This window comes from Acanthochromis polyacanthus, chromosome 19 (genome assembly GCF_021347895.1).
Source record: "Acanthochromis polyacanthus isolate Apoly-LR-REF ecotype Palm Island chromosome 19, KAUST_Apoly_ChrSc, whole genome shotgun sequence".
Classification (NCBI taxonomy): Eukaryota; Metazoa; Chordata; class Actinopteri; family Pomacentridae; genus Acanthochromis; species Acanthochromis polyacanthus.
Window position 1 is genome coordinate 15,450,655 of NC_067131.1, and position 18,810 is coordinate 15,469,464.

Genomic DNA, 18,810 nt, shown 5'->3' on the forward strand with positions numbered 1-18,810 from the left:
AATTCTTTACTGGCACAATTCTTTACGAGCTTTTAAAGCCCTGACCTTGAACAAACTATTTTGTTCAATCTACAACGGTAAAAAAAAAAAAAAAAAAAATCGGGATTTTTATTCAAGTCTTAATAAAGTTCAAAGAAAGATGCATCTATTGCAAAAATGTGAAACTGAATAAGCGCTTAAATCTTTTTTACTGAGGTCCCAACTGTAACGTGAGTGCAGCAGAGCTCCCTGCTGACACAGAGAAATACTGCTGTAATCTCAGTCTACTGGCCTAAATGAAGTGTTTAAATCTCAGCCTATTTGAAATGAAGTCCAAATAATTACTATAAGAAAAATTAACATGGGATTTTCTGAACAGAGATATGAAAACAAACAAAAAAAAAAATCACTGAAAAAAATACTACTAAATCTACTAGGAATGGATCCAGTAGATGACAAACCTTTTCATTATTGTAACATATGATGCACATCCAGCATAGGTCACATACTCAGTGCTTGTAGAATGTCTGGCGGCACAGAAATAAAACGCTTAGTCAACTTAAACCATCTGATGTTTGATCATCTGGGCAGTTCAAAACACTTCCCAGCAGTGACGGCGGTGGGCGTTTCATTCCTGTAGTCTCCACAACCCTGCAAAGAGACTGCTCAAGGACTCAGAGATACGAAAGAATAACAAAAGAAAGTGCACCGTAGCTAACAATGAGAACAGTGTTGTGTAGGCTACATCAGGTCAGCCGCCTCAGCACACATCCTGTCAGCATTAAGGTTCACGTTTCAGGCCACCTGCACTGCTTCTGCCAACATGAGCTGCCAGACTTCTACACACAAGAATACAATCTGCCTTCAGTCGGCCAGGGATGGGAAGGCAGAGGAACGTTTACAGACACTGCTCTTTGATAGCACAGGCCGTGAAATAACAAATGATTACATTGCATCTAAATGTTGTCTTCATTACAGCTGTTCAGATATTTACCTTGAAATAACTCGCGATATGCTTCGACTTTCCCAGGCAGATACTAGTGCAGCACGCAGCGGGCTGTGGAAGTGTGTTTATGCGGAGAACTTGATAGCAAAAAGCTTCTTTACTCCTGCCAGAAAATCTGCACCTTCAAGCGAGAGAGCCACCAAATGCAACAAAGAAACCTAAAACTGCAAAGTAAATGTTAATGCTGGTTCACGGTTACCAAGATAATGGAAAATGTGGCAAAAATAAAGCCCTCACTTCTGTCTGTTGATACTTATTAACACTTGAATGTATCTTTAAAGCAAACAACATTATAAAATGTGCAGAAAAAAAACATTGTGAAGTCAAAACTTGATCAGATAAAAGTCACAACATTGTGTCAACAGAGTGCTGAAAGTTGTTTTAATAAAATAGAAACACTTGACAGAGGAGTGGCATATTACACTTCCTTAAAAATTTATATTACACATTTAGAATCAGCACACTATCGATCTGACAAATGTTCTATAAAATTGTACATATGCTGGAATTCGTTCAGGTTTTTGTTCATTCAGCCCTATTAAAGTCGAAGGCACCCAGAATTCTACAGCATTCAAGTTCATGAACTCAAGTGATTTTGATAGTAACCCGCTGAAGTAACAGAAAAACTAAAAACAAACTACAGAAAACAAACTATGACACATTTGTAACCTGCCATCAAGTTTAAAAAATACAATCATATACTGCATGTAAATCTGAAGTGAGAAAGTACTTTGTGTGGATTTGCGTAGCTTGTTTAAAAACATACACAAAACTACTTTACTTTCCATACGAGCTTTACAAAAACACACACTCAATGCTTCATGCACATTTCCAATCTACTAAAAACAAAGCGGGATCGACATCCCAGAGGTTTCATCACTTTGTTCTTAAAGAGTTTTTACATTATATACATATTTACACTGCTAACAGGAGTTTACCTCAATGTTTTTAACCATGCTGACACAACAAAAAACAGCTCAGAGTCCTTGTGCACATATGCTCCGTATTACTTCAATGCTGATTTATTTTTCCCTCAAACATTCCAGACAGTATGTATGAGCTGCTGCTTTGAAAAGAGAATGCTAACATGCATATTTTGTGTAAACTGTGCAGCTACACCCGCTTACTGTATGAATAAATAGAAAAGTAAAACAGTGGCTCTGGACTCGTGTTTTTTATGGTGAACATGGTTGGATAGCTTTTGTGTAAAGGAGGGAGGATTTTAAGGAATCCGTTAGCAGAAATGGAACATAGCATTCATAATAACTTTCACATTAGTGTAAAAATTAGCTGACATTTTTACACTGAAATGGCATAAGCTGTAGCCTAGCCATTTGGAAAGGGAGGCTGAGTGAGTCGCTTGCACAATAAATCCTCCACACTGGACCTTTAATACTACCTTACAGCTGTACTTAAACCTCAAGTGGGGAACTTTTGTCTCCCCCTTCTGGTAGTGAGAGTAATTACACATGCACTGTCAACACTTCAGGGTCTTTACTTCTAGTTGCTGCTATCACTGCCTGATATGCAGCACAGCTCCATGTCTCTAGCCATCATTCCAAATAACTGTGAGGCAAATTTCATGCAATATTTTCAAAGGTTGCAAAAACATAAAAGCAGAAAATAAGAATTTTTACACGAACTGCTTTGGAGCAGGGAAGCTGTATAGAGTTGCTGGAAAGTGGCGGTTTAGGCTAAGCTCCTCGTGGCTGTAATAAAAAGAGCAGAAGAGGACGAAAACAAAAGCTATTGTTTGTCAACTGCTAAAAAAATGTAAAGAAGAAAAAACAAATCTCTGGCCATCTACAAGAGAAAAATGTAGAGTCCTCAAAAATTTTTTCAGTTGAGCAAGATGTAATTATCTGTTAAAGTCAGCTGGTATTGGTCAAGTTTCAGATGATGAAGTGGAACCAGCTGATCAGCTGTGCTTCCATCGCTCAATAGGCCTGCTATCGAAAACCACGTCAAGCAGGTGAAAAGGCTTTTTTTTTTTTTTTTTTTGCAAAAATGGGAAAGTTTTTACGAATTTTGCAGTTTATATGAATGTGATACTTCAAAACACATTATGGAAACATGGCTTCTGCCACCATAGTTGCTCCCCATTTCAGCTCTGGCGAACCAAACGGTGTCGGTTGACAGAAAACTTTGCTGCCAGTGCAGGAATGTTGCCACAGAGAGCAGATTAAAAGCTCTGTGAAATACAGGAAGATTTATCTGGTGCTGCCAGGCTTCATCAGCACTGCGTCAACTCAATTGGCAAAGGTTTGAATTTAGCAAATTCATTTTTTTTCATTTATACATTCATGTGAAAACGTCCCGGACTTCACCTTTAATTTCAGCATACATATCTCTCCTGGTGTAACAGTCTTAAAAAGTCTTTACTGTGCAGCCAGTTCACAAGGAAAACAAAAATATAAACATGGAAGAGCTTTAAATTGAAGAGAAGAGGTTTTTGGCAGTGATGAGCTGTAACTGTCCTCAAATGAATAGTGAAAGATTGTTGGAATATTTTCAGTAGCAGGTGTGAATTGCTGAAATTAAGGACAGCTTATATGCAATTATGTGTTTTTTTAAAGTGAAAAAATATTATAATACAGATAAATTAATATCTGAAATACTGAGCCAAAACAACCAAACTGCAGCAACATGACATGTCTTCTACTGAAACATTGTTTTTGCTCATTTGAATGAATGAGTCGGTCGTGTTGTTGATATTCCACATTGTAGGCATCAAACAGAAATAAATTATTTGCTCCATATTTTCCATACTACATACTTTTTAAAAGCTTTACTTGCTAGAACATTATTAGAAAATCATATCCCCTGGATATTCTTGGACTTAACCAAAGTTGAAAAACAGTGGAAGAAAGTTTTAAATACTAAAATGTTTTTTGTGTGGCATGTGCACTGAAAGCTGTGAGATAACAGAAGGGTCCTTAAAAATGGCTCGTACAAATTTATAGCGTGTACTTTAGGTCCTTTCCTTGATGCAAGTCCAGAGTTTAGGAAACAGAAGTAGCGACCCCGTTCCTGTGGTCCAGTTCTGACATGTCAGTCATAGGAGTGTCGACAGTGCTAACGATGCTGTACTGACCGATCTCTGTGTCTCTGGATCTTGGTTTTCTTCTGTCCTGCAGAAGAGCGTGGATCAAGGCCACTGGGACAGGCATCATGGCAAATATGATCAATGAAGCCAAAACAGCCAGAGCCCAACCAGGATACTCCAGATATTCCTCAGAAGCCTAAAAAAAAAAAAAACCATACAAACCCAATGAATCTGTCCAGAACTCAAACAACCTGAAGAGCATTAAAAATCCATTGTGTTAGTTCTTTCAAATAGAGAATTACTGTGCTTGGAATATATGCAATCACTTATTTTAAATTAGATAATTATTAATTGACTTTACTTTGTAGAAATCCGTTTATGAATTCTTGTCCAAAAACCCAAATAAAATGATTCAATGTTGAAAAGCAACAACACAGGAAAACTTCCAGTAAGGGAATGCTTTTTTCTAGGTACAGCAGGTGCAGAGGGAGCAAGACGTTTTACTTTGTAGTTTGAGTTTTTGATGTGCAGAAAAAAAAAAACCTTACTCAAGGCACAGCATGTCTTATGGCCTGAAGCTGTTGATAATTTAGAAGGCAAAGAACACCATGTTCAGATTTGTCTGAACTTATCCTCTGCATAGAAAAAAACATAAATGCACCAATACATCTCAAACAGCTGTTTGTGTGAACTTCTTTTCCACTTTCATGAAACTCTCCATACCTTCTCCTGGTTCCATGCCATGTAAGTGGGGCGTGCGATGAACATGCGGATAGTGGTGGCTAACAGCAGCCCCAGCATGGCGAGTAGGCAAATGTACTTCCACAGGTACTTGTAAACAACAGATGGACGCCATCCCAGCATCGCCTCAATGTCATCAAGGAATCTTGGGGAAATTGAAAAAACAAACAAAAAGATTCAACTTTAAGAACTTCCATGTTTGTGATGAAGATTTGTTCCACTGAGAGGTCGTGGAGTTAAATGTACAATGAACTCAGGATTTCAGTTTCCCGCAGTCTGAGTAGAAACCTCACCTATCGGCTCCATATAACCAAGACACACTGAAGGTCTCAAACACCACGACAATGATGAGGGGAAGAGTGGCGGAGTAGTCATCGAACATCGTCACAAAGTAGTTCCCACAGCGCTGGGTGAAGAGCAGGCCAATCACAAAGCCGACGATGCAGCTGAAAACTACAACAGCAGAAGAGACATAAGGTACAATAATACACCTGGGTTATCAATTTAATTTTAATATCTTTACCCAAAATGAGACACAGATCGCATGGTAATATCCTGTGACTGTGTCCATAAATGTTCCTGCTTCAAATGTGAGACCAATAATAGCGGGAGAAAGGTGTGTTTCTCTGATCTCTCTTTGCTTCATTGCAATGGGCTACAGGGCTTCCAGAAAACCTTTATTAGCTTCATGTTGAGGGCATGCGGCAAGACACAAATAAAGAATGAAATACCTGCCAGCACAGCAGTAAGATAAGACTGTTCTTTCCAAAAGCATTTACTGGGTGACATAAAACAGACACTTAAATTCAGGACAGTGTTCATATTTTTGCTCTAACTAATACTTGAACTGCAAAGTCAAGATTTCAGAGTTTTGGTGCTGTGCTGTCTTTTAACAACAAGTGCTCAGTCAGTCAGTCAGTCAGTTAACTGTGCTGAATCACTAATGTGATGTTAATCCATGAACATTTTTGGCTTCGGTCACATTTTTACTTACTGTGCGCTAAATTTTTCACTGCAATATAAAGTCCTGCACCCCTATGGAAACAGTACGACCATGAATAAAAGGAGAGAGCGCTAAATAATGTCCTGTTTGTGCAGTAGGACAGTTACAATGTTTCAAATTCTAGAAAAAGAAGCAAAAGTGGAATTTCTTTGATTACTCATTTTTACTAAAATGATACGACAATGGAATTAACATGTACAAAAAGTGCCCACAAGTGTTAGAAATACTGGAAAAATAATGGTGACTTCACATACTATAAATATTTGTACACATGCTCGGTGTAAACACAGCCTGCAGTTCAGCTGAAAAGCCGCTAAATGCTTATCAAGTGATTGCTGGTTGCAGAAATGTCACTAAACCCTTCAAAGTTGTACGCAGGAGCATCATTTTTTTACTTGTTTTTAAAGAATCCGCTTAGAACAAACTACATATTTTGTTCAAATTGTAAATAAGACATGGAGAATAACAAGATTTTTTTAAATATAATGATATTAAGCATAGATTTGGTTCATCTTCCCAACGGAATGGTTTTTCAAAGACACCATGCCTCTCCCTAACCTGCTGGTGGGGTTGTGGGAGACATAAGATCATTAAGAAAAACAAAAGTAGAGGTAATAGAGGTGTTTACCTGTCAGTTTGATCTTGTTGTTAGCCAGAGTTTTGAAGCGGTCGCTGAGGGGGGCGAGGATTCCCTCCATCGTGCCGAACATGGTGCTGAGTCCCAAGTTGAGCAGCATGAGGAAGAAGAGTGCGGACCAGAAGGGACTGCCGGGCAGGAGTGACATGGCCTCTGTGAAGGCAATAAAAGCTAGACCTGTGCCCTCAACACCCTGAAAACAAACAGAAGAGTGTGCTTTAGGATTTATGCACTGCACGCAAGCACAAAATAATGCTCTAATCAGTCCAAGAAAATCTGTGTTTACCTTCTGCATCTCCTTTTCCAGGTCACAGTCTGTTAAATTGCCGGTGACGTTACTACCGTATTGTTTAAACCAGGACCTGTACTCCCCCAGAGCAACAGACTTGGGATCAGAGTAATTGAATACTGGCATCAGCCCTTGGTCCACATAACCGCTGTGAAACTGCTCTGACAGCTCCTTTAAGTTACTAAAGAAAGCCAAAACAATAGACAATCAGAAACATATACTCATTCGTGTAAAAATGTGCCCAAATATTGACTATACATGGTATCAGAAGCAAGGAGAATTAAGCATGCATTGCAGTACCCTTCAAAACATACCCGACTACACATTTGATGACCTTGTTTTTGGCGCGGAAGCCGAGCACAGCAAACACCACCAGAGTGGCCAGCACAGATGTGAGAAAGTTAATAAAGGAGACAGTGAAGGCGTCACGGTGACAGTTGTTGTTCTTGGGATTGTAGGAGGAGTAGGCGATAATGGACCCAAAACCGAGACCCAAGGCAAAGAAAACCTGGGTGGCTGCCTGCCGCCACACCTGCACATCTGCCCAGATTTCCAGCTGTAAATGTGATGGGGAAACACAGGTGGGTCAGGGGGAATACTGACATTTGCCTCCTTTCTCTACACTCAAGCAGACATTTCATCAGCGGATACCTTGGGGTAGAACATGTGGGATATTCCCTCTAAGGCTCCATCCAGCATTAGTCCACGGACAAGAAAGCAGAACAGCACCACGTAAGGGAAGATGGAGGAGAAATACATCACCTGGGTAATGAAAAGCAATGATTATCTGACAGCAGAGGCACTTTGGGTTAAAGGGAACTGTTGTTTTCAAGTGGCTCCCCTTTTTTGTTTTTAATCATTTACAGGAGCAAATGACTTCATTTATTTTTACACATCTCCGTGTTTCTTGTTAGCATGCTGCGCTCCAATAAACTCCTTTCCTCAGACTGCTTATTTATATTCTTGCATGCTTTTGTAAACTGCCTTTTAGTTAGGTCTCTGCTGAATTCTAACAATTATGCTGCTATAGCAACACATTTCCCCCACGGAGAGGACTACAAATTGAAAACAAGACTATCAGGTTCACAAGAAAAGATATTATGCTCGGGCGACTGTGTGAACGCCATTCAGCAAACGTCAAAACAGGTGAACGAGGAAGTGTGAAAATGGTTGCACTTTCTGTTATTCGTCTCTGCAGTTTTAGCTGCATTCGTACTTTCAAGACACAAATGTCAAAGACGCATTTGTAACAAAGAGTAACCTTGACAGAAAGTAAGAAAGCTACAGCCTGTATCTTCATGGATACTTTGTCATTGTTTCTAACAATGTGCCTGTTGCTCGCTACAAACTGAACATATGGCCCTTCTAATCAATACAGCATGTGCGTAAGTCTGTTATCAGCTTGAGTGGGTTTAAACTCTCTCCAATGTTAGCACCAGCACAAAAAAATAACTTCCGCTCATGATATGTTTACTTGGAGTTTCCTTATAAATCAGAATCCATTTAGGTAGAACTGTTTGAAACGCTTTGCCCTGGGTTGTTACTGTATATTGTCCTACACAGCTTTACTAAGACTGGACTGGCTAATATGTTCAGGAAAACACAATACAGTATAAAAAAATGTACATTTATGTAAATGTAAAACGCATTTTGTAATCTTAGTTTTGAAGCAGGTTAACACATAAGCCACACATTCCACAGATTCTCTCACCCACACTAACCCTGAAATCTAAGCCTAACACATGACAGGGATTTAACCCAGCTGAGAATGTCCACACAGAGAGAGCAGGATGTAATTTTGTCGGTAAATCAGGAATTGTCAGGAGGACAAACGATGGGCTCCTCTTCATGTTTCTGTTGTTTAATATTCAGTCTTTCACTGAGCTAAGTCCACAGTAAACATGGCATTCAGAAAGTTATTGACAGAGTATTTGTAAGATTCTTTTAGAACAGTCACTAAATCTGCCCAGCTTGATTTTAAACTAACTTTTAAACGTCTTTGAATGGCACACCCTCCGTGACAGTAAAAATGAACATTTTGAAAGTCAGAAGTCACAACAGATTCGACGCGCACCTTGACAGAGGACTTGATGCCCTTGAACATTCCCAGGCACACAACAGTCCAGGCTGCCAGCAGACAGCAGACGATGTAAGTGTTGAAAGAACCCGTTTCATCGATGGAGTCTGTGATATCCAAAGCTTTACGGTACCAGAAATACGACGTGGGGGAGCTCTTTTCACATTCTTTCACTGGAGGGAAAAGAAAAACAAGATCAATTACTCGTCTTACACGTGGGTAAATAAATTTAGAATTTGATAACTCCCCGTGCCTTGTGAGCTCTGAACCTTAACTCTGTGTGTTTACCTGTTACATTCCCATGTTTTGGACACTGTTCCCAAGGTAAAGGATGCTGGAATGAATTCCCAAGGTAGAAAAGACTCCACGCAAGGATCACATTGTAGTAGAGGGCCACAAAGAAACAAACCTGAGAACATTTAAGAAGAAAATCATCAGATGATTAAAAATGATATTGTGCTTTAAAGGGAAATGTTGCTAATATCATTTATCAATCAATAAATCAATCAGACTTTACTTAAAAAGCATTTTTCATACAAATTACATGTAACAGGAAGTGCTTTCAGATGAAATGAATAACAAGACAATAAAACAATACCCCCTACTCATACAAACATAATGTTGTAAAAGAAGGACTCAAAACATGGATTGAGGAAGTGACATCATCATAAATAAACATATGGAATGAGGAAACACCGGTGGCAGGATCCATAAAAACATAAAAGCAAGATAAGAAAAAAAAAACAAAAAGGAAGTGATAAAGGACAGAAAAAAGACAAACTATATGTCAAAATTCACAAAAGAAAAATAATAAATTAAGAGAACATTAAGTAATAAATCACAGAGAGAGAGAGAGATTAAAAGACGTAAATGTGTGAATAAAGGGAGAAATCAATAAAAAGAATAACTGGGCAAGTGTTTCTCTCTGCAGTTAGAGCTGCATGTTGACGTTCAACAGACTACAAGAAAGACAAAACAGTCAAAAAAGGCACCAATCCAAAGAAATCTACAGCCTGCATCTTGGCAGTTCGCTCAAGGTAATATTTTGGAATAAAACGACATATCTAATCATATCATTGCTCTCTGTCTGTACACAATATATGAATAATAGTCCTACATGTGCTTTTGTATCGAAAACTGAGCTTGAGTGGACAACACACTTGGAAAGAATGCCACAACATATCCTTAACAAACTACCAGCATTAGAAGGAGGACTAATTATTCAGCGGTTGCCAACTCACCACACAGCTGGAGTAGCCAATGCCTGCGAGCCTCGGGGAAATGTATTTCCAGACTCCGATGCTGCCCTGTCGGATGGCTTGACCCGCTGCCAGCTCCAGGAAGAACAAGGGAATGCCCACAAGCAGCATCAGCAGCACATACAGCAGGAGGAAAGCTCCTGAGAAGAGAGGAACAACGCTCAGTCAGCAAAAGAGCAGCACATCTGAGTTTCTTCCAATTGTGCCCCAGCAGGATTTCTAACTGATGACTGCTCGGTGCAACACTACTTCTACTGAAAACATGTTTTATTTCGCCTTCAGATTTTAATATTAGACCATTTCTATTCTAAAAACGTGGACCATTTACTTTCCTGTCTGAGTAAATACTGTGTAGGATAAAAACAATCGTATAAGTTATACTCACCTCCTCCATTCTGGTGGCACAAATACGGAAACCTCCAGACGTTGCCGAGCCCGACGCTGAATCCCACCTGAGCCAAAAAATACTCTATTTTACTGTTCCATCCTGCTCGCGTGGACGACGATCCCTGCTGGCTCTCTTCACCAGCGTAGCCATTAACCTCTGACTCTCCAGCATCTGTTTTCTCATCATCGGTGGGCAAAGGCTGCTTCTCCATCTAAAAGCAAAGACGGCAAGGGAAAACAAAATAAAATCATCCTGCGATTATTTTTAGAGATGTATAATTAGGGCTGCAACTAATGATTGTTTCATTGTTGATTATTTTCTCAATTAATCTATTAGTTGGTGGGCGTATAAAATGTCAGAAAGTGTCAGCGTTTCTCAAAGTTCACGATGATGGCCTAAAATGTCTTGTATTGTCCATAAACTAAAGATATTTCATTAACAGTCATATAGGAGGAGACAAACCAGACAATATTTACAAGTAAATAGCAGAAATCAGAGAATTTCGGCTTTTTACTGAAAAATTACTTTAACTTAATTTCAGAAACTCTATCAGAAATAAGCACGTGCAATGAGCAAACACCAGAGACAGAGTCCAGCAAAATAAATAAAAAATAAGTTGGGCTAAAGGACAGATTAGAAAAGACTAAATATAGGTCAAAATTCATAAAAGCAAAATATGAAAGTAAAACATGAAGTAAAACTAACTAAAATATGTAAATAATAGATTAAAGAGATAAAGCAACAAATAGAATAACAGAGCAAGTGCTTTTCTCAATCTAAAGGCAAAGACGACAACAGAAAACATTAAGTAGAACATGCAATACTGCACCGGTGAAATAAGATTGCGTTTGTTTTACTTCATTTTATTTGATTTACGTCAACCAATTATCAGAATAGCTGATAACTACATGATAAATGGATTAATTACTGTAGTTCTAGTCAGCTTGAGGCATTACTACTGAGACAACACAAACCAATGAATTCTCTGGTGGTCAGTTTATTAGTTTAAAGCTTGCAATAAACAGCATTTTTAGTAATATTTTAACGTTAAATATTTTTTCAAATTGCTTTAGAATGTGCTCATCCTAATATTTGACTTTGGAGACAGTAGTTAAGACTAAAACGTGCAATAATAGAGTCTTTTCCTTGTATTTTATCTCACCGTTTATATGAGTGACTATGCTATGCTAGGTAAACCTCAGTGTTACAGGAACTGGCATCCCCGCTATCCCACCAGGTGGTGACTTACACTAAGTGCTTTGTAACCTAGGTTCACAATAATCCCTGATTAGAGAGGGACCAGTTAGCACATCTCCTCATATATGTAAATATGCTTCACATTAGAGTTAAATCGCCACTTGGATCAAAAACAAAGCTCGCTTTAACGACTTTGTACGTGAAGTGACACGTACCGGTGAAGCTACAACCCGTCATAGAGCATCCTCGGCAAGCTGACTCACAGAAAACAGACCCCTTGAACAAAACAAACTGACCTGTGAGCCGGTAAACGACGTAAACGTGGAGGCAGAAGAAACAAATCGATGAACACACCGGAGATAATCGTTTATCCGTCGCTCACTGATAACGAGCACGTGCGGCGGCGACTTCAACCGTTACTCTGCTGTGGATCATGTCCCGCGACAAGCTAATCCTCTATTTCATTTATTCACATTAGCTTTAGCTTAAAACGCGTTCGATAAACGTTAATAACGTCTAGTAAATAAATAAAAACAGACACATGTGTTCTACGCGCCACCGTAATCTCGCGGTTCACGGATGTCGTCGTGCGTGGGATTGTTTCTTCCGCGTGATGCAACACCAGCACCACACCTACTACGCGATGTGTTCAGTGGCTGGAGGAAATCTGAACACCAGCACGAACCGCAACAAAGCCGCATCCTGAAAGCATAGACAATTACAATCGCTGTGTTTAGTAGGGCATTTTTTAAAAATCTGGGGTTTGCAAAGGGATTTGACAGACAAAGCTAAAGCGGGATGCTTAGTCATTTATTAATTTATTGTCAATATTAATAAATATGAATAAAACGAGAAAAACTACAAAAAACTGAATTTAGCAATAAAAATAGCACATGCAAGCAAGTTGATAAAACAGATTTTAAAGAAGTTCCTTCACGTCTTATCTCTGCAAGCAGGTTCATCCAAAGCCGAGGTTTGAATCAGAATCAGAATCAGCTTCATTGCCTAAGTATGCTGACACATAGAAGGAGTTAGGCTGTGGTGTTGTCTTTGCTCTCAAAGTACTTACACAAAATAAAACACACATGCATTTAAACAAAGGAACATAAGAGTACAAAAAGTAGATTTAAACCTCCACTTCGTAGTACCAGAAGCGCCTCAATCTGAAAATCTGAAGCTGCGAGCTGACCTACATGGATCCACCTTATATGAATCCATCTACTGTGTATCTTCATAATAAAAGATCATAAATGAATGTAATCAAATCTACTCATCTTTGCTGATGTACTTAGTGAAAACATAAACATCAAATAAACCAGCTATACTTTCTAATTTCTGGTAAATTGAACCTAAAATGTGTCATTTTTTATTTTCAGATCACTTTAGAACTTATCAACATGAGTTCTTATTAAGGTGGTAGTGTATGAAGGTATTTCAGGTGCAAAATGTTTGAGCACCTGTAACATTGAATTTGTATGTGTATCAGCAAATCTTATTATGTATGTTTTAAGTAGACAGATTTTTACTTCATCTAATATTTCTGCTCAAATAGAAAAAAGGACTCTTTTCATGGTTATCATTCAAGTATACAAAAATAGGAAAAGTTGTCTAATTAAAACATACATATAACATAAGGAGTCAGCACACCAAATTTGGTGTTGATAGCTATTTTCCTTCTGAAGATATTTGTTCCATAAGATTTTTTGTATCTTGCCAAATCTGTTGCTACCATGGAAACTACAAAATGTGTAAGACTTTAGCTAAATGTAAAATGCTTCTACCAAATCTATCTTTCTTTGTGCCAAGTTTTGTGTTGATTGGTTGCATTGTTTAGAAATTATAACAAAATATGTTGTTTAATAAATTAGGGTAGACTACCACCTTAATTAAGGGATTTTGTCTTAAAATAACAAGCTGAATGAACAGTTCAAAGTTCACTCAACTTATTATATTAAGTAAGAGAAGAAACAACTCTAGCATATAAGTTGACCTCCTGGGATGCACTGTTAAGAGTTAAATTCCCTCAAAACTCTTGTTTTTTTGTGTTTTGATTGAACAAAAATGGTGGAAAGTCTTTGTTAAATTAAGTTGTGTCACGACGAAGGTCAATATTGCAATCACTTAGACTCATAGTTTTGTCACTGCAATTGGGAGCAGCCTCACTGATTATCTTTATGCTAACTCTGATCAAAATGGCTTTAACAGCTGTGACTTTAAGTTCTCAATGTTAAATCAAAATTACACTCCATTAACTTAGAAATTGTCCAAGTGACTACTTGATTCAACTTAATATCTTTAGTTTAATTAATAATTTTTCAAATCAAGTTAATTCAGTACACCTAGTTTAATACTTTTGCAACTCACAAGTAGACTTTAAACTAAACAATGAGAAGGGAAAAATTACATTTTTAAGCTGAACGATGTTAAAATGATTTACAGTCTAGATATGCTTTACAAATGATCAGAAAAATCTTAAAATCACATGGAGCCAGTGGAAAGAAGTCAGACTATAGGTGAAAGTACAATATTTGTGTATGAAGTGTAAAGGAACATACGTACAAATTACATAAAGTACAAGTGCACTAAAGCTGACATTATTAAATGTTATAATTCAAACTAGACCGGCAGATTTTGGAACTTTTATCTCCATTTAAATGAGCCGCACGGTTGAGTCCCGACGGCTCTCACATGCACACGACCGAGCCTGAACGCAGCAGTCGAACACGTCTATGAGATTTAATTTTCCGACACGTGTGAATGTGAGAAGCCAGGTAGATCCAAGTAGATCCGCACTCAGAAAGTGAAACTAGGATCCGAGAAATATTTAGAGTTTGTGGCAAAGACAAGACTTTAAATAAACTTTAAATGTTATGTTTGCACAAGCTAATGAAATAAAATTTAACCGGTATATTTCTGGTTTCCACATTTGTGAGATTACGACTTTTACCATTTTAACTTGTGACTTTTACGATCATTATCACTAACACTCGGTTTTCGCTCTCTATGATATGAAAAACTAAAAAAAAAAAAACTGGCTGATGCAATAGATCCCTCTGTCCTTGACTGACTGTACCAGCATCAGTGTTTAGAGTATAAATAGATCTACAAATATTATAAAGTGCATCCAGTCACACTGACCTGGCAGAGACATTTTTCTGGTCACACACACGCACTCACTCACACACACACAAACAGTGATCCGTGCACATCGTGTGCCACGTATGCCTGCTCTGGAGGTAAATAAAACAGCCCGCTGTCACTCCAAACTCGCAAACTACGAAATAATCAAGGTGTCTGAAAGCACCAGCACGTAAGCATGAATAAATGATAAATACCTCGTGGTGCCAAACAATAGTGACTCTTGGGAAAGTTCTCCAAATGTCCTCAAACCCAAAGTCAAGCGGTCAAGTCGCCGCCGCTTCACCTGACTGGTCTCCGCCCAACATCTCCCCGATTGGAGAATAAAAGGGAGGTCTGTCCGCTGCCTATCAAACTCTGTTATGAAATGTGACACCCCGCTTTCCATGTCACCCCACCGACCAGGCTATTTAGCTTATTTCCAAGGTCTTAAGTTACTGCTAGCCTGCAGAGATCTCACACAAAGAAGTGTCTTTCCCAACACCTTTTAAAGAGTCGTAAAGTAGCCAATTCAAAATAAAATATAAGGTAAGAAAGGATAAGCTCATCTTTAATGTTCCACTGAAGGGAACATTCATATTGATACAGCATCTCATGGGAATATATTAGGATCAAAGAAAGTCTTTTCCATAAATACCTACACATGAGATCCAACCATCCATTTTTATAAGTTAGACATCATCTGTGCATATGAGCAAGAAAACCAAAAACATCAATCTGAGCCTCAATTTTTTTGTATACATGTGCAATATCAGTGTTAAAGCATGTACACAACTGTTCAAAAGTTTAGGTTCACCCAGGGAATTTCATGTTTTCCATAAAAACTCACACTTTTATTCATGTGCTACCATAATAAGTGTGCAAGTGTTTTCTAATCATCAGTTATCCCCTGCGTCAGAGAGCAGAAGAGAGAATACATTAGTGGCATTTTATTCAAGAAAAGTCAACTAAATAACAAGATGCCTGAAGAAATACACCAAGAGGAGGAGCCTGAGACCTTTGCCCTCCAGGCAGAGATCGCTCAGCTGATGTCCCTGATCATTAACACCTTTTATTCCAAGAAAGAGATCTTCCTCGGGGAGTTGATCTCCAATGCCTCTGATGCTCTGGACATCGGAGGCATGAGCTAACACCATTAGCTAACACAATGTAGCATTAGAACAGGAGTGGAAATGTTCCTCTGTACCCCTATGTAGATGTTCCATTAAAGTCAACAGTTTCCAGCTAGAATAGTCATTTATCACATTAACATTGTCCAGACTGGATTTCTGATGAATTTAATTTGTCTTCATTGAAAAAAAAATGCATTTCTTTCAAAAATAAGGACATTTCTAAGTGACCCCAAACTTTTAAACGGTAGTGTATACAAGTGTAATATCTTTGGTACGGTATATATAGGCTACATGTGTACAGTGTACAGCGTTTAGTCACATAGATAAAAATGATTGAAACGCACTAACAAAACCTTTAGCCAAATAACGTATTGACAATCAATGTAAAAAAAAAAAAAAAAGAAGAAGAAAAGCTCTGCTACACTCTGTCCTGATTATGATTCCTTTCTGATAAAAGAGAGGCCAGATATAAAGCTGTTCTGGAAACTCATCAGGATTTGTTTCTTTTTCTTAAGGAATCTGACCGTTCTGTACTCCTGATCCTCCTCCTGACCAGCTTCAGTTCTCTAGTGGATTATCCCTTGTCTCAGATTTCTTTTGTAGCACAATCTTTGTGGTTGTGCAAGATGTAATATCTGCAACATGTGCAATGTTGGTATATAGATGTGCATTATCAGTATACTGTTTACATCTAATGGGCAGGATCTGTTGTATGGTGTAAACGTGCAATATCTGTGGTATAGTTCATATATATGGACAGTGTCTCTCTATATAGTACACACACATGCAATGTCAGTGTGGTTTATTCCTCATACATATGCAGTCATTGTGGAAAAGGGAGCTGTGTGTTGTTGTAAGTCTCAGTCAGCAGAGGTTGGAGGTACTGGGTGGCACTATGGAGACCGATGACATGAAAGATCACTCCACAAGTTGAAGTACGACAGATCAGTCTGTGGATAAGCATGCTGCTGAACTGACTGAACTAAGCATAAAGAGGAAAAGAAAGTGTGTACACGAGGCCTTTAAAACTCCTTCATGTCCTCCTCTCTGTCTCCACACTGCCCACTTCTGTTCCCCACCAGTTTGTCCAGTTTGGTGGCACCAGAAGTCCCAGTGGCTCAGCGAGAAGAGGCCACTGGACACGAGTGACTTCTTGGTACCCGTGTTAAAAAAACATGCATAATATTGGACTCAATCACCATGAGTATTAAATAAATTTGTGAATTCACCCCATTTTTTATTTTTGTTTTTAGAAATAACAATGGCCATGACCTCTGTTTTCTTAGCTACAGGCCTGCATAGCTGTCCTAAATACATCCCTGTGTGAATTATGCAGGCTTGTAAGTGTGTAGGTGTGCAGGAGAGAGAGAGAATAAATGTTTTTATCCCTAAGGTGGAGTGGTAGTCGGGGCGGGACTGCACAAGGTGACACACCTCTGCTTTGTCAGAGCTTTAATGCCAAAGAGAGCCGAGTGAGATACCTGCAGACACATTGAGACTCAGAACAGGTTTTACTGTCAGTATTAACTCACACACACAGCTGGTAACATCAGGGGGAAAGCACTGGAAGCAAATCGACCTTGGTGAGTCCATTCTATATCTATTTCCAATTATCTATCTTTTGTATTTGATGGAACTTCTAGCATCTAAGCCTACTGATTTTCAAATGTATTTAAACAGTAATTATGGATCAGAAACGATAGTGGAAGAAATCATGTAATTATTAATTAATAGTTGATAGTAAGGTATCAAACAAAAAGTTTAGACTGCACTGCTAATTGAGTATTTTATATCTGAAGGTTTAATAATGTTCACTCTGCATTAGCCATGTTAGCTGGACTCAAATGATCATTTCACAATATATGAACTGAAGAGTGACCTTTTTTTCTCCCAAATAGTTTTCATTTATATTAGCTTTGGTATAAACAGGGCAACGTGCTAAAAAGGTTGATTTCTTGTAACATTTTCTTCTTTTTTTCCAACATTTTAAACAGCATTTTTGCTTAATAATAATAGGCTTGTTTTAAACAATTGCACTGTCGCAGTCTTTCAATTTGAAATGTGTACATATGACAGCAGCCCCACCAGTTTGGCACTGATAGTGTAAACAAATGCATAGAAACAGTGACATTTTTGATCAGACCGGTTTAAGAAAGTGTAACTGATACTAGACTGCTCCTCTCATTGATACCGGTGATTCCTGTACTGGTGGTCTGACGCGGCAGCAGAGAAGCCGAACTGGGAGATTGACTCTACTGCAGACAGACTGGTTGGGCAGCTCAGTCACACAGTATAATCCCAGATCTGAGGCACAGGCACGCCGAAATAGAACGAAACAGGGGAAGGGCAAGTTTGAATCAGGATGTTGATTTCACAGGCGCTGGTTACGACTTGTTACTTTAGAGAAAGATGAGCAAAGATTAAAGCAAAGATTAGCAGCGATGGAAGAAGTAGTGAGATCATTCGCTTAGGTAGAAGTACCAGTACAGCAATGTTAAATATTCCATTACAAGTAAGAATCCTGCATTAAAAGTCTCACTCAAGGAAAAAATATACTTAAAGTATTAAGGTAAAAGTAGTGGCTTGGTCCCTCATTATATATGACATCATTCAGTGTGTCAGCAGCATGTTACTGTTGAAGCTGCTGCAGGTTTATGTACAGTTTTATATACAGTTCACTTCTACAACATAAACCTGCTTCACATTTTTGGACTTTATCTCTAATCTGTTATTTTTGGTGGAATATATTGAAATGAAACCACATAAGCAGTTTAAATAGGTATTTGGTGAAGCTGTTAAGAACCCGTAGACATCAGAAATGTGCCCCGACCACATACTGCTTTTCATAAGAACCTAAAAAAAAAAAGGTTGGGAACCACTGTTAATATTTAACAATGTGTTGTACTTGAAAAGCAAAGTCTTCATCTTCACCGTTTAA

At 38.4% G+C, this 18,810-nt stretch overlaps 1 protein-coding gene across 2 annotated transcripts; it reads right to left on the bottom strand.

Annotated features, from left to right (window-relative positions):
• Positions 1–1,352: 1,352 nt before the first annotated feature.
• Positions 1,353–15,073, bottom strand: LOC110964027 (sodium-dependent neutral amino acid transporter B(0)AT2-like). Of its 2 annotated transcripts, none has more exons than XM_022212598.2 (12): positions 14,958–15,073; positions 10,423–10,636; positions 10,020–10,177; positions 9,067–9,187; positions 8,776–8,951; positions 7,353–7,463; positions 7,016–7,257; positions 6,699–6,882; positions 6,404–6,605; positions 5,066–5,225; positions 4,755–4,917; positions 1,353–4,227 (listed from the first exon to the last, which is right to left on the bottom strand). In XM_022212598.2, the coding sequence occupies exons 2-12, from the start codon at positions 10,634–10,636 to the stop codon at positions 3,988–3,990; spliced, it is 1,971 nt and encodes a 656-aa protein (XP_022068290.1). In that variant the 5' UTR covers positions 14,958–15,073; the 3' UTR covers positions 1,353–3,987. The 2 variants fall into 2 exon arrangements, with proteins under 2 accessions (XP_022068290.1, XP_022068289.1); XM_022212597.2 differs by lacking the exon at positions 14,958–15,073 and adding an exon at positions 11,919–12,256.
• Between the last annotated feature and the right edge of the window lie 3,737 nt (positions 15,074–18,810).